This window comes from Rhincodon typus, chromosome 12 (assembly GCF_021869965.1).
Source record: "Rhincodon typus isolate 14 chromosome 12, sRhiTyp1.1, whole genome shotgun sequence".
Taxonomy (NCBI): domain Eukaryota; kingdom Metazoa; phylum Chordata; class Chondrichthyes; order Orectolobiformes; family Rhincodontidae; genus Rhincodon; species Rhincodon typus.
In genome coordinates this window covers 34,302,209-34,318,114 of record NC_063343.1, presented here as the reverse complement: position 1 = coordinate 34,318,114, position 15,906 = coordinate 34,302,209, and the positions used below count along the sequence as shown (strand labels likewise).

The 15,906-nt window shown below is 41.3% G+C and overlaps 1 protein-coding gene across 1 annotated transcript in view; it reads left to right on the top strand.

Moving 5' to 3' along the window:
- Window positions 1-15,906, top strand: part of LOC109917904 (protein phosphatase 3 catalytic subunit alpha-like) — a 342,103-nt gene that overhangs the window by 242,626 nt on the left and 83,571 nt on the right. The window contains exons 5-6 of the mRNA XM_048603968.1: window positions 25-149; window positions 5,830-5,941. Of these exons, the coding sequence (XP_048459925.1) occupies window positions 25-149; window positions 5,830-5,941 (237 nt within the window). The remainder of the gene's footprint in view (window positions 1-24; window positions 150-5,829; window positions 5,942-15,906) is intronic.

Here is a 15,906-nt window from a genome sequence, read left to right as displayed (position 1 = left end):
AAACTCCTGTATTTTGTTTCCTAGTTTGTGGAGACATTCATGGTCAGTTCTTTGACCTGATGAAGCTCTTTGAAGTGGGTGGGTCACCAGCCACTACTCGCTACCTCTTTCTGGGAGACTATGTGGACAGGGGCTACTTCAGTATTGAGGCAAGTACTCTATGTGTATAGAAAACATTGAAAAGTGTGGAATTTGTTACACACACATATATATACACATACATTTACTTCATAAGTGAATATGCTCTTTTGGTAGAATTTTATGTCATATGGCAAAATACAGCTCTCAAATGTTTTCAGCTATATCTTGGTATCAAGAAAGTGTGGCCTAATTTATGTCCAGATAATTCATCTGAATTATATTTTTAGATGAAGCAACACCATTCTGTCCTTTGTTATTATTAATAATATGTATTAACCCAAAAAATTAGTGATTCCATGTCAAAATAAACGTTGACTAGCAACACAGTCACACTTGTCAGTAAAATATCCTATGATCCATCTAGCCTAGTATCCAATTATATTTCATTCATGAGTTGCTAATTATAATGGACCCTATTTTGTCAAAAATCTGCCAACAGCTGCCTTGCAACTGTAATAGAATCATAGATGTATACAGCATAGAAATGGACTGTTCAGTCCAACCCGTCAAGCCGACCAGATATTCTACATTAATCTAGTCCTATTTGCCAGCATTTGGCCCATATCCCATAAACCCTCCCTAACCATATAGCCATCCAGATGCCTTTTGAATGTTGTAATTATATATCAGCCTCCACGACCTCCTCTGACAGCTCATTCCATACACGCACCACCCTGTACGTAAAAAAGTTGCCCCGGAGGTCCCTTTTAAATCTTTCCCTTCTCATGTTAAATCTATGCCATCTAGTTTTGGATGCCCTTACCCTGGGGAAAAGACCTTGACTACTCACCCTATCCATATCCCTCATGATTTTACAAACTTCTATAAGATCACCCCTCATCCTCTGATGCACCAGGGAAAATAGCCCCACCCTATTCAGCCTCTCCCTACAGCTCAAACTCTCCAACCTTGGCAACATCCTTGTAAATCTCTTCTGAACCCTTTTCTATAGCAGTGAGACCAGAATTGAATGCACTATATCCTGTACAACCATAACATGACCTCCCAACTTCCATACTCAATGCACTGACCAATAAAGGCAGCACTCCCCAGGACTTTACCATAAAGTGTATATGTCCTGCCCTGATTTGCCCTACCAAAATGCAGCACCTCGCATTTATCTGAATTAAATTCCAACTGCCACTCCTCAGCCCATTTGCTCATCTGATCAAGGTCCCGTTGTGCTGTGAGCTAACCTTCGCTGTCCACTACATCACTGATTTTGGTGTCATCTGCAAACTTGCTAACCATACCTCTCGTATTCACATCCAAATCATTCCTTGTTCTTTTGTCCATGATGGTAATCTGTTCCATGTACATATCACATTTACATTGAAACAAACTTCCTGACTTCACCAGTGATGCCTCTAGGTCATATTAATGGCTCAGAGTATGACGTTTCATCCTCTTTAGAGGCACAATAATGTCATGGTAATAATATAGGAAGAACAAGCCAACAGTCATGAGTTCAAAGCCATCATGACAAGTTAAAAAATTACCTTGAATAAGTCTACCAATCAATTGGCTGTTAGCAAAAAAAGAAAATAAATCTGTCAGATTGACACAAAAGTGTAAAGCTGCCATTGGTTTGAAAAATAAACCTCAATGTCAGATTGTCATTAAAAACTGAAATATAATAGTTAATTTTTTTGGTCTCCAAAGACTTAAACCTCCCATTTGGACTAGAATAAATATGGCTGTAGTCCCACATTATCGTTAACTATCAATGGCCTCTGAACTGACCTGGCAAGACATTAGTTATAAATAATCACCACTAAATTCTGTATTTTGTAAAGGTCTGGATGAACAAAAAAAGGAGTGAGTTAAGGCCAGTTGAATTATTTCAAAACATTCTCACTGACACGTGGCACTTGACTTTTGGAAAATTGTTTCACAGATCAAACAAGCATTACTATCAACTGGTATTACTCAATACACAAACCTGGCTGTGCCTTGTTACAATGGTGGACTAAACTGAACTAGCTTTGGAAGTTTTTAATCTTGATTCTGGATCCTGCAAAGTCCCTTGACTTCTTTTAAACAACCTAATGAAATCTGCTGACTGCCACGGACTGCTTTTCCTCAACTCATGAACTGATATTTCTCAAAGTTGAGATCTACCTACAAAAGGCTATAGAAAGTCACAACATAGAACATGTATTAGGTGGGCCTCCAGTGTTCACCATCAAGTAGCTTAATAATTTCACCACTGATCAAATCCTCAAGGACATAGATGCCATGCTCAGTCTTCAATAGAAGATAAACTAAACCAGGAGAGTGACCAACCCAACTCCACATTTACGAGCATATTTTTCCTCAGACTGATTTGTCCATGATATCATTTATTTGATCATTCAGCCGATGTGAAAATTAATTACTTTTCCACAGTTTAGATTCCTACTATTGCATAATGTGAAGTTACTGTTGTACTTTGAGGGGCATTTAAACACTGATCTAGCAGTCCCAAAATGAAGATACTGACCTTTCCTTATGTGGACTATCAATCAAATTCAAGATTTTTACTTGTTTAAAAAAAACTCATTTGATGTGGAAATTGCTGACAAGTTCAGCATTAGTTGCCCATTTCTAATTGTCCCTGAGAAGACGGTGATGAGCTGCCAGCAAAATCTGTAACATTCTGGTCCAGCATATTTCTTGCTGGTCCACCACCACGAAGTGGGAAGACCAATCACAACTTAGTGAAGTGTTTTCCATCAGCAGCACAGGATCCCCAGAGCTAGGCAGTCCCACTTGAGAAATTATCTATAGTTGCACCTCAAAGCTGGTTGTAGACAGCTAAAAGGAAGATGAGTGTTTTGGTTCATTCCCGTCCTCGACCAAAAGTGATCTCGGTATACGAGTGCAAAAGAATAACTTGGGGTTTCACCATTGGCCACAAGCTTAATTGGATAAATAGTATCTGTTGTATAAGTTAATGGTTCTGATGTCACACCAAGTTTGCGATTGGAAGCTAGGAGTTCTACTGTAGCTTTCAGAAGGAGCAGATTCATCTGGTGCAAGCTCCATTAGGGTTTGGTAATTATTCCTGACCAAATGTAGTTGTACTTAATGCAGTAAACCTTTGTTATCTGAGAACAGTGCCCTTTCTGTAGATACTCTGCAGTGGTGTATTCTCTTTCACTAATTACTAGATAGGCCCAAGACAAAGCAAAGCCTGAAGAGGATTTGTGGCAATGAACTTCCTCAAACAACCTTTACCCAGATAAAGGCAAAATATTGTGGATGATTGTAGTCTGTAACAAACACAATGGCGGAGAAACTCAAAGGCCTGGCAACATCTGTACAGAGAAAAAAAGAGTTAACTTTTTGAGTCTGACTTCTTCTTAACCCTTACCCAGTATCTCTTACTCGTAAAGGTGGCAAATGCCACAAGGTATCCCACAGATGGTCATCTGGGAAAATAGTACAGTTTAAACAGCCCGAATATTAGGTCATGAAAGACACGGCATAGTCCATAACACATGGCTGACTTGATGACCCCTTGAAATCTCCAGAATGCACAGTGCTTAAGTAAGAACTGCAATGGAGTAATTTCCAATAATCCGGATGACAGCAGGTGCAATAACTCTCAATAACAACATATAGGACAATGTAGGAATTCATTTGTTTCCCTGACCTTGGCTTCACATCCTCCAACACTTACATGCTATGGCTTGCAGAATTCATAATCTAATGCAATCTGCTGCATCAACTAGTCAAGGTTACTTGAATACCCAATATCAGTAGCAACTTATATTTATATAGCACATTTAGCATAACAAGACACCTCAAGACCCATCAAAACATTTTTAAATAGTTTAGGAAAAGAAGCCGTTTAAGGGGAACATAATAATGTTAGGTAAGATCTTGGTCAACATGTTAGGTCTGAAGGAGTGACTTAGAGGAGGAGAACAAAGTGACAAGGTGGAGAAAGGGAATTTCAGGCCTAAGCATCTAAAGGCTCCAATATAAGAACAATTATAATTGGAAATGCAGAAGCAGCCAGAACTACAGAGCACATGTCTTGGAGGGTTGCAGATTTGGAAAAAATTACAGAGATGAGAAGAGGGTGAACAGGTTGTTCAGGGATTTGAAAATAAGGACATAAATATTAAAATCAAGGCACTGTTTAACTGTGAGCTAATGTAAGTAATTGAGCACAAGGTGATACGTGAACAAGGCTTGCTGGAGTTGAGACATGAACAGGTGAGCTCTGGATGGGCTCTGGTTCATGGAGAGTAGAATGTGGGAGACCAGCCATGAGTGTGTTGGAATAGTAAAGGCTAGAAACAAAGAAGGCATGAATGAAGATCGTGGCAGCAGATGATCAGAGATGAGAAAAGACAAGGATTGGAGTTGGAAATTGGCAGCCTTATTGATGGCACAAACATGAGGTCAGAAGCTCATCTCAGGATCAAATGTGACACTGCAAAAAGACTAGTTAAATTTTAGACAGGTGGCAGAAAGAAGTTGTTGGTAGCTAGGAAATGTAGTGTTGAATTGGAACAGAAAAATTGGTTTGAGACCTCTAAAGAAGGGCAAGTGCAGAGCAGCATTGTCTTAGGAATATAAATATCTTTGAGTTCTCTGAATCACATAGGATCCTCATTTGGAAATATGTTGCACTTTCTTCAGTATTTCTGGGTCAGTATCCTATCTAACACATGCACAAGGGCTTCAGCTGCTGAAGTTGAAGTCTGAACTGCTGCCTTGGGGCACTAACAATGGATAATACATGTGGCTTTGTCATTGCCCTTATCACATGAAAACCTTAATTTGAAACTGTTGCTCTTGGGCATGAATTGTTTTTTTTATAAACACTTTTATCATTGCAAATTGCTAATCTCGGAGACTGTATCATTCAGTGAGAAACAGGCATCATATAGCATAATTAAACTGATTTTTCATTATGTTGAAAACTACTTCCCCTTTTTATTCTACATTATAACAGCTAAAAGGTTGCTGCTATTTTAAGATAACTTTGAAGTTAAATTGTAATAATTTAGCAAAGACTCTTTTAGACATATTTTCTGTCATATAATCCTGAAAAAGATATTTAAAAATAGGCTACCTGCACACAATGATCTGAACCACGTCACGCTGTTCCAGTTAAACAGTCAAAAGACAAAATGCAAATCGAAATGCTTTTGTTGTCCTGGCTGGTCTCCCACATTCTACACTCCACTGTGGAAAGAATGTAGTTGATTTTTGTAATGTAGTTAATATTTTGTAAATGTAGTTAATATTTTATTTTAAACTGCTGACCTAGGAGACTGCTTTATTCACAATGAGAGAGATCTACACTGTATTGTAATATTAAACTGTTTCTTTACTGCATTGAAAATTAAATTTTGTGACTTTCTACCTGATCTTTTTGGTGCACATGATAGTGAAGAACTGATCGTCGTATGAGACATTGAGTGAATTCAAAATGTAGTTTCAATGTATGAATGCTTTATTACTAATTTTATGTTTGTTAAATATTATTTGTAGCGATATGACATTTGATAAATGGACTTTTTCAGATACAAAGAGCATTAACGAGGATGAAGAAAAGCTGGCATGTTGATTGATATTGAATGCGTGGATTGTTTATTGTCATGGTATTAGGGAATTTTAAAATATCTGTATATATTTGCTTTTTATTACTACCCTAAAATTAATTCATACTTATTTATTTCTATGCAGTGCGTTTTATATCTGTGGTCGTTGAAAATCCTATATCCAAAGACACTGTTTTTACTCCGTGGAAACCATGAGTGTAGACATTTGACAGAATATTTCACTTTCAAACAAGAATGTAAGTACCTTAACACCACCACTAAAGTTTTTAGCTAAAAATTGAAGCCCATGGCGTTAAAGACCAGTCAGGTTCGGAAATTGGCTGAAGAGCAGGAGGTAGAAGGTAGGAAAAATGGGCAAGAACTCCAAGTGGCAGATTTAACTAGTGCTGTCTTTAAGACCTATAGTGATGCCATTTTTATCAATAATCTAGACGATGGAATAGAAAGCTAGATTTCATTTTAATACATGTTTCCTTTAGAATTATTTTTTGTTACATTGCCCCTTTAAGGGGTGATTCATGAGCAAGTTAATTTATTTGTTTATTTGATATTCAGTACAATATAAAGAGACACTTACTGACATTGATGAAAGGTTGTAGAGTTAGGAGCCATACATACATCACATATTTAATTATTGCAGTTGGTTAATGCGGTGGTTAAATACTAAAAAATATTCCTGCGAGGCTGCAGATGTTCTGAAACAACAGAACGCAAGTTTATTACACAAAAGAAATAAACAAACAAACCTGTAGATAGAAGATAGTTTAAAAAAAAATCAGAACACAAACATCAAAACAAAATTTCAACCTGTTTTCCAAGACCATCCATTACACAGACCCAACCCAGAAAAAATATCACTTGTATTACAGCTTTTTTTAAGTATGGACTGAACTGACACTTTCCAGTTTCCTTTCCTTACTCTGCTGAGCTGTTTTGTTACGATTTTCCAAGTTTGATAGCATGAACCTTTTACAAATCCAATGGCCTGAATTTTCTCAGTTCTAACATGAATTTATGAACTCCATGAACTATATGAGCTGTCCTGGCTTGGAAACGCCACACTGAAAGCCTTTATTAGATTGGCTGGTGTTATGGTCCAGACCAGACACCCCTCAAAAAATTTTAAGAAGGTAGCCAGACCCTAAATTTTTCTTATTTAAAAGGTAGATGTGAAGTGCATGTTCCAGATGTGATGCGACTGGTCAAACTATTCAACGTTAAGCAAAACGCAATTTAATTAAACACTATAATTAAACTATAAACAAAAGAAAGAAGAATTTAGAATAACTTAACTATTGGAAAACTTAACCGAATAATAGATACAGTACCTATTACTAATTAATTGTTCCAATATAGTAACATCCCATAAACACACCCATTGGCAAAAAGGCAAATTCAGACACAGATTCTTATATGCAGTTCTCCAATTCAGGAGGAAGAAACATAAAGATAATTTTTGGAGAAAGTAGCAGCTAAGAATCATTTACTGAAGCTCCAACTCTTCTGAGATCCTAAGCAGCTTCTGATGCTACTGAAAAATTCAAAAACCAGGAATCTAGATCTGTGAGAGCTGGCCACACCCATTTAGGCTGTTTAAAAAAAAACCCAAGGCCCCCTAAGCTGTTTACTTACACTGTCTTCAGTAGCCAGCTCAGCGCCTCTGCCTTACAGTCTGTGTTCAAAAAAACTCAGGACAAAATAACCTTTTAAAGTGACAGCATTGTCACACTAGTTGCTCTGAACTAACTTGATTCTCCAGTGAGAAGAAACTATTCTATCTTCTGAAATGAATCGTGGAATCTTCAGAATTAAAGTATTGAACTTTCTGTTTGATAGTTAGAACAAAAATAATTGCCTCAATGTTATTGACTCTGCTGATCATAAACCTGACAATAAAAACATTTCTTTTTAATCCAGTAACACTATAGAAGTTCTCTCATGCACTCAACTGGAATCACATGCATTTTTAGAACTGATGTATTTCGGTCACTGTTCCAAATTGACTTTCTGATCATTAATGGAAGAACTTCACAGAACTGACCCAAATTCATCTGCCTCCATTTTAAAAGTCAACTACCAAACTATAACATAATATACCTTGTGTCACTATATGTAATGATTAACTTTGTGAATACATTTAAAAGAGGTAGCATGGCTACAGAATCGGTTGGCCAGCCTGTGAAGCCTGGAGCCTCTGCGTGGAGTGGATCCCTGGTGGTGGCATGTCACAGGCTGGGAAGCCTGGAGCAGGACACTCTCGGTGACAGCATGGCATAGGCTGGGAAGTCCAGAGCATGACTCTGGCAGCAACATGCTGTAGCAGCAGAGAAGGAAAAGTTGGACTCTGTTTAAGTTATCTTTATTTTATTCTATGTTAATGTAAGTGGTGCCTATGTATAGCCGACAGTGCAGATGTTTTACTGTATTTTATATTGAATACAGGTGACAAGAAAAGGATATTCTAAAACTGAATAAGGAATGTCTCTTAGACAACTACTTCATTAGCTGGTTATAACAGGTTTACATGTATTGGCCCAACTTACTCATCCTTTCATCAGAGGAAATATTTTTGCTGCCCAGAACCTGTCTAGCCAACTTTCACTGCACTGCTCCCATGCAAGAATGTCCTTCCTTAAGTATGGAGACCAAGAGAGCTGCACAAAGAACTCTAGGGACGGCGTCACTAAAATCCTTTATATTTGTAGCCAAACATCCTTCTTTGTGTACTCCAATGTCTTTTCAATAAAGGCCAGAGAATACATTTCTTTCATAATTGTTTGTTTTCCATGCATGCTGAGCTGTGTTTCTTGTACGAGTACAGGCTGTCCCCAGGTTGCGAATGAGTTCCGCTCCTAAGTCCATTCGTAAATCAATTTGTCTGCAAATCAGAACACAGTGCAGGACAATATAAAGTAGCTATTTGCAAGCACAGGAAGTAATTTTTGTGTCAGCTCTTTAGACTTACACTCCTGTGTGGGATTGCGTTTGTAAGTCAGACATTCAAAAATGGTGGACTCCTTATTCGCCAAAGTCTCGCTGAAAATCAACATTTACAAGTTTCAACCTTTTAAAACAAAAAAAAATCTGCTTTTCTGCTGTTTTGGCATTGTGAATCTGAAAGCTCTGTGGATGATTATGTACAAGTGTGTCTGCCCAGAAAAGAAAATCACTGCCATTCATTCATTTCATGATGGCATGATGGTCAGTATGATGAAAAATGTAATGACATCGGATGCTTTTCTTGTCACCAATGGCTTCAAGGAAGTTTGTGCTTTGGCCTGACAAAGGCCAACTGTCCAGTGAAATTCCTCAACATCCTTTGTCTTCTGCACAAGATGTCAGTGATGGTCCTCATTGACGGTCATATGGCTGAATCCTTTGAGGTCAAGACAGGGGTCAAGCAGAGATGAGCCATCCCCCCCACCCTTTTCTCCATCTTCAGAGCTGCCATTCTTCATTTTACCCTGGTTTGCGAATGGGTTCCATTCCTGAGTACATTTGTAAATTGATTTGTATGCAAGTCAGAACACAATGCAGGACAGTATAAGGTAGCTTTGTGCAAGTACAAGAAAAGTTCATATGTCAATTAAAATTACACGCTTCTATGGGACTGCATTTATAAGTACGAGCGTTTGCAAGTCAATGGAGCCATTGGCTTGTTTCAAGAACAAGCTTCCCAATGGTTATGGAAGTTATCTGTGGGATGAACGGAAAACATTTCAACCTGAACTGTTGAAATCCAAGAAGAAAATAACACCAACCTCCTTTGTGAAACTTCAATATGTAGATAACAATGTTATCTCTGCTGTCTCGGAAGAGAATCTTCAAGCCTTGCTTAATGCCTTCGCAGAAGCAAAACAAAGAATTGGTCTCAGTCTCAAGTTCAAGAAGATTCGAATCCTTTATCAGCCTGTCCCAGGTCAATTTCTGGTCCATCCTTCATTAAGAATCATGGAGAAATCCTCCCAACTGTGGAACATTTCCCGTACCTGAAAAGCTACCTCTCTATTGGCTGACACTGGTGAAGAGATTCAACATCATATCCAGTCAGTGAGTGCCACCTCCAGACATATAAGGATGATAGTCTTAAAAGACTGTGACATCTGTGCTGATACCAAGATCCTTGAGTATAAGGCAGTCATCCTTCTGGTTCTTGTAACTGGCTCCAAAACTTGGACTACATATAGATGCCACCTCAAGACCCTTGAGAAATACCATCAATGCTGTTTGAGATGGATGATCTGCATCAGATGGGAGGACAGGCACACTAACATCAGCGTCCTTGAAGCAACTAATAGCACAAGCATTGAGGAAATATGGAAAAGGAACTGGACGAAGGAATGTGAACCATATCAAGGCCAAGGACCATTTCCACCTCCTGGAAACACCTACCAAATGTGTGTTCAGAGACGTGGCTCCACGGTTGGGCTCATCAGCCTCAAGGACCCACAGAACCCATGGCCGGTGACACGGAATTTCCTAGGGGGACAGTCATACAGGTCAGCGAGTGATTACCAATAATTGGCTCCAGTTTTTTTTTGTCACGTATCTTTTAACCATTCTCAGTAAACATTCAAAAGATCTTGACAATGGGGTACATATTCGAGTCCGGACAGGTGGAAACCCCTTCAACTTGCGAAGGTACATGGCTTGCATAAAAGATAATTAACAGCTACTGAGTGGAATCTTATTTACAGAGGACTGCTCTCTCATTGCCATTAATCCAGAGAGTATTTACCTTCCTGTTGATTGCTTTGTCCTAGCCTCAGAACACTTTAGCATTACAATAAGTCTGATAAAAGAAAGATCATGCATCAACCTGCCCTTGACCACATGCTGCAAGGTTCTGCAGCAACCATCAACACCATATCCGCACACTCTCAACCTCTCTCTCCAACAGCATCGCAACGTGCTGGCTCAGGGCTGCACCACTCTGCAGTTCCACTTCATCCTCTGGCTCATTCGTTGTGCTAACAAGAAACTTTTTCTTTTCCTTTCAGGCATCAAGGCCGACAAGATGCAGCAACTCAAAAATACCCATGGCCCTCTGGAACCTTGCTCTCCTCCCCTTCCCTCTGACCCTATCCCCTCCCCCCCCCCCCCCCCCCCCCCCCACCTCCTGTCGGGTATTCACCATCCCTCCTAACCTTCCGCTCTCCGACGCTGAATGCTCTGTACTCAGCAAAGGCCTCAGCTTTATCCCTCTGCGTCCCCACCTTAACGAATTTCGGGCACAACATGACACCAAACTGTTCTTCCGCCGTCTTCGCCTCCATGCTCATTTCTTTGGACAAGAGTCCACTCCCCGTCCCACTGATCCCTTTGCCCAACTCCAACACTCTCCCTCCACCTGGACCCCTCCCTCTGGCCTTTTACCTGCACTCGATCTTTTCATTGAGAACTGCTGACGTGACATCAGTCGCCTCAATTTCACTGCCCCCTCAACAAATCCAACTTATCTCCCTCTGAACTGACTGCACTCTGTGCACTCAGATCTAACCCTGACTTTGTCATCAAGCCTGCCGATAAGGGTGGTGCTGTTGTAGTCTGGCGTACTGACCTCTACCTTGTAGAGGCTGAGCGCCAACTCTCAGATATCTCCTCCTACCTTCCCCTGAACCATGACCCCAGCATGACACATGAGGCCATTGTATCCACTATGGTTACGGATCTCATTTCATCTGGCGATCTCCCCCCATCCGCTTCCAAGCTAATAGTCCCTCAACCCCGCACAGCTCATTTCTACCTCCTGCCAAAAATCCACAAACAGGACTGTCCAGGTAGACCCATTGTTTCAGCCTGCTCCTGCCCCACAGAACTCATCTCTTCCTACCTTGACTCAGTCTTCTGTCCCCTGGTCCAATCCCTACCCACATACATCCATGATTCATCTGACGCCTTACGCCGGTTTCAAAACTTCCAGTTTACCAGCTCCAGCCACGTCCTCTTTACCATGGATGTGCAATTCCTTTACACATCCATTCCCCACCAGGAGGGTCTTAGGGCTCTCCGCTTCTTCCTGGAGCAAAGACCTGAACCATCCCCACCCACTACCACCCTCCTCCGCTTGGCCAAGCTTGTCCTCACCCTCAACAACTTCTCTTTCAACTCCTCTCATTTTCTTCGGGTAAGAGGGGTTGCCATGGGTACCCGCATGGGCCCTAGTTATGCCTGTCTCTTCGTGAGGTACGTGGAACATTCCTTGTTCCAGTCCTATTCTGGCCCCCACCCACAACTCTTTCTCCGATACATCAATGATATCATCAGTGCTGCTTCCCTCTCTCATTTCGAATTGGAAAACTTAATCAATTTCGCCTCCAATTTCCACCCTGCCCTCACTTTCACCTGGTCTATCTCTGACTCCTCCCTTCCCTTTCTCGACATTTCTGTTTCCATTTCTGGGGATAGACTGGCCACTAATATCCATTACAAACCCACCGACTCCCACAGCTAACTGGACTATACATCCTCACACCCCGCTTCCTGTGAAGACTCCATCCCATTCTCTCAGTTCCTCCGTCTCCATCGCATATGTTGAGATGAGGCCAACTTCAACAAGGGAGCCTCTGAAATGTCCATCTTCTGCCTCAACCAAGGATTCCCCAGCTCCGTTGTCAACAAGGCCCTCAACCAGGTCAGACCCATCTCCCGCACTTCTGCCCTCACCCCTTCTCTTCCCTCCCGCAACTGCGATAGGGTTCCCCTCATCCTCACCTACCATCCCACCATCCAGAAGATCATCAGACGCCATTTCCGCCACCTCCAGCAAGATGCCACCAACTGACACATATTCCCCTCCCCTCCCTTGTCCACCTTCTGCAGGGACCGTTCCCTCTGGGACACCCTTGTCCACACTTCCTTCACCCCCAACACCTCCCCACAGCCCTACGGCACCTTCCCCTGTAACCGGCGAAGGTGCAACACCTGCCCATTTACCTCTTCCCTCCCCAGAATCCAAGGGCCCAAACATACCTTTCAGGTGAAGCAACACTTCACCTGCACTTCCAAGAATCTAGTCTACTGCATTCGCTGCTCACAATGTGGTCTCCTCTACACTGGGGAAACGAAGCGTAGACTTGGCGACCGCTTCGCAGAACATCTACGTTCTGCTCGCAAAAAAGACCCTGAACTACCTGTTGCCTACCACTTCAATGCACCACCCTGCTCCCTGGCCAACATCTCTGTTTCCGGCTTGCTACAGTGTTCCAGTGAAGCCCAACGCAAGCTGGAGGAACAACACCTCAATTTTCCGCTTGGGGACCCTACAGCCCTCCGGACTCAATATTGAGTTCAATAATTTTAGGGCCTAAACTCTCCCATGTCCCAGCCCCCCACCCCACACACCAGGCCTTGTTACCACATAGCCTGTCATTACACACCCCCTGTTGTTAGTCACTAACAGTCCCCATTAACAACTATTCACCCTCCCAGCCTGATCGTTAGCAACTCCTTTGTCTGTCCAACTGTCTTTCTCTTTCTTTGGGCTCTATCCTATCGTTTATTCCCTACCTCACCCACCTCCCTATTTTCTGCATATAAACTGACGTTTTCCCAGCCACCATCAGTTCTGAGGAAGGGTCACCGGACCTGAAACGTTAACTCTGTTTTCTCCTTCACCGATGGGCTGCCAGACCTGCTGAGCTTTTCCAGCAACTTTGTTTTTGTATCAACACCATATCCTCTCTGTTCCATCAGATTTCTTTCTGTCTTTTCCACAACACGACATTGGATGACAAAATTAATCATTGTCTAACAAAGTAAAGCTCAGTTTGACAGGGTCACTCAGACTTTGGAAAGAATGTGGTATTTGCCTCACAACTAAAATTAATGTCTACCAGCCTGTGGTTCTCCCATAAGATAACACCGTATGGAGCTGGAAGAACACAGCAGGCCAAGCAACATCAGAGGAACAGGAAAGTTGTCGTTTCGGGTCGAGACCTTCTGAGGGAGGATTCAAAGGATTCCTGGATACCGAAGGCAGTAGCCTTTTGCCAGCTGAAAATTGGAATCTGTACCAGAGGATGTCCCAAACATAGATATGAAAACAATTATGTCAAAGGTCAGAAGTGGGTTCGACAATGATCGCACAATGTTCAGCACCATTTGTGATTCCTCAGATACTGAACAGTCCATGTTCAAATTCAACAGAATCTGGACAATTTCCAGGCTTGGGCTGACAAGTGGCAAGTAACATTTGCGCCACACAAATGCCATGCCATGACCATCTCCAGTAACCACTGTCCCTTGACATTCAAGTGGTGTTGCCATCCCTGAATTCCCTGCTGTAAACATTCTGGTGGTTACCATTAACCAGAAACTCAACCGTACTCGCATTGTAAATGCATTGGTTACAAGAGCAGGTCAGAGGCTAGTAACTCACCTCCTGACTCCCCAAAGCCCACAATCTACAAGGCACAAGTCAGGAATGTGATGGAGTACTCCCCACTTGCTTGGGAGTTCCAACAACTCTTGACACCATCGAGGACAAAGATTGGTAGCACATCCACTTCACCCACTACTGATGCTCATTAGGAACCGTGTGTATTATCTACAAGATGTACTGCAGAAATTCACCAAAGATCCTTAGAGAGCAGCTTCCAAAATCCAAGACCACTTACATCTAAAACTACAAGAGCAGGAGGTAAATGGAAATACCACCACCTGCAAGTTCCCTTCCAAGTCATTCATCATTCTGACTTAGAAATATATCACTGTTCCTTCAGTGTCACTGTGTCAAAGTCCTGAAATTCCCTCCCTAATGGCTTTGTATATTTACCTACAGCACATGGACTGTGGTTCAAGAAGGCAGGTCACCACCACCTTCTCAAGGGTAACTAGGAACAAGCAATAAATGCTGGCCAGCCAGTGATGTCTATATCCCACAAGTGAATAATCTGAAAACCAACCTCCTAGTTTCTAAGATAGTAGGAACTGCAGATGCTGGAGAATCTGAGATAACAAGCTGTAGAACTGGATGAACATAGCAGGCCTAGGCCTAGGCCCGAAACGTCAGCCTTCCTGCTCCTCTGATGCTGCTTGGCCTGCTGTGTTCATCCAGCTCTATACCTTGTTATCCCAGTTTCTAAGCTGGATCACATTACATGGGAGAACATAAGCCTGGGCAGACTCTAACCGAGTAGCCTCTGTCGTCAGTATTTGAGGAGGACAGAAATAATATTTTCAGGACAAGTGTGTGCACCGAACAGACAATATCTCCATCCATTACTCCAGCACTGACTTCATAAGCAGATTTACAATCACTTATGCAAATTGAGACTTGGTCTGATGTCATGCAAGAGACAACACCAACCTACTGGTAGATATTAAACTTTCTTTTGCTGAACACTCATGAAAACGAGAGAAGAATTCACTGTGTACAAGCAGAGCCAAGTCTCTCTGAAAAATCAGCATTTACAGGTTTCATGCCTTTTAAAAAATGTTTTATTATTTTTACTACCAAAGTGAATAACCTCACACTTCCCTTTATAGTATAATGTCTATCACCTTGTTACCCACTCACTGTCCATATTTCTATGGAGCTATTGTGACCTCTTCACAGCTTGCATTCCCACGTAAATTTCTATCATCAGCAAATTTAGATACATTACTCTCTCCCCCTTTGTTTAAGTTATTAATATGTATTACAAACAGCTGAACCCCTATCACTGATATATGCAGCACTCCACGTTTCACAGCCTGCTAAATTGAAAATATTCTACTTATGTCCTGTCTTCACTTTCTGACTGGTAACCGAACCTCTACCCGTGCTACCATGTCAACCCAAATCCAAGAGCATTTACATGTTGCATCGCCTCTTATTGACAGCATTTTTGAAAATCCAATTAGCTACATTTACTAGTTCCTTTCTAACCTATCATCCTGGTTGTATCTTTCAAAACTCCAATAAATACATCAAATGTTATTTCTCTGACATACTATGATTTTCTCAGTGTATTTTTAAAGATTTCCTTAATAACAGATTCCAACATTTTCCTGACAAATTGTGTCAGGCTAACTGGCCTGAGGTTCCATATTTTCTCACTGTGTGTTTATTGGAATGTTACATTTATTCACTTGCAATACACAGAAATCATTTTAGAATGTAGGGAATTTTAGAAAATCTTTCCAGGTCCTAAGAAATTTGTCAGAATTTAGTCCTTTGTTTTTCCAATGTTTTTTGGCTATAATTACCTTAAGTTAC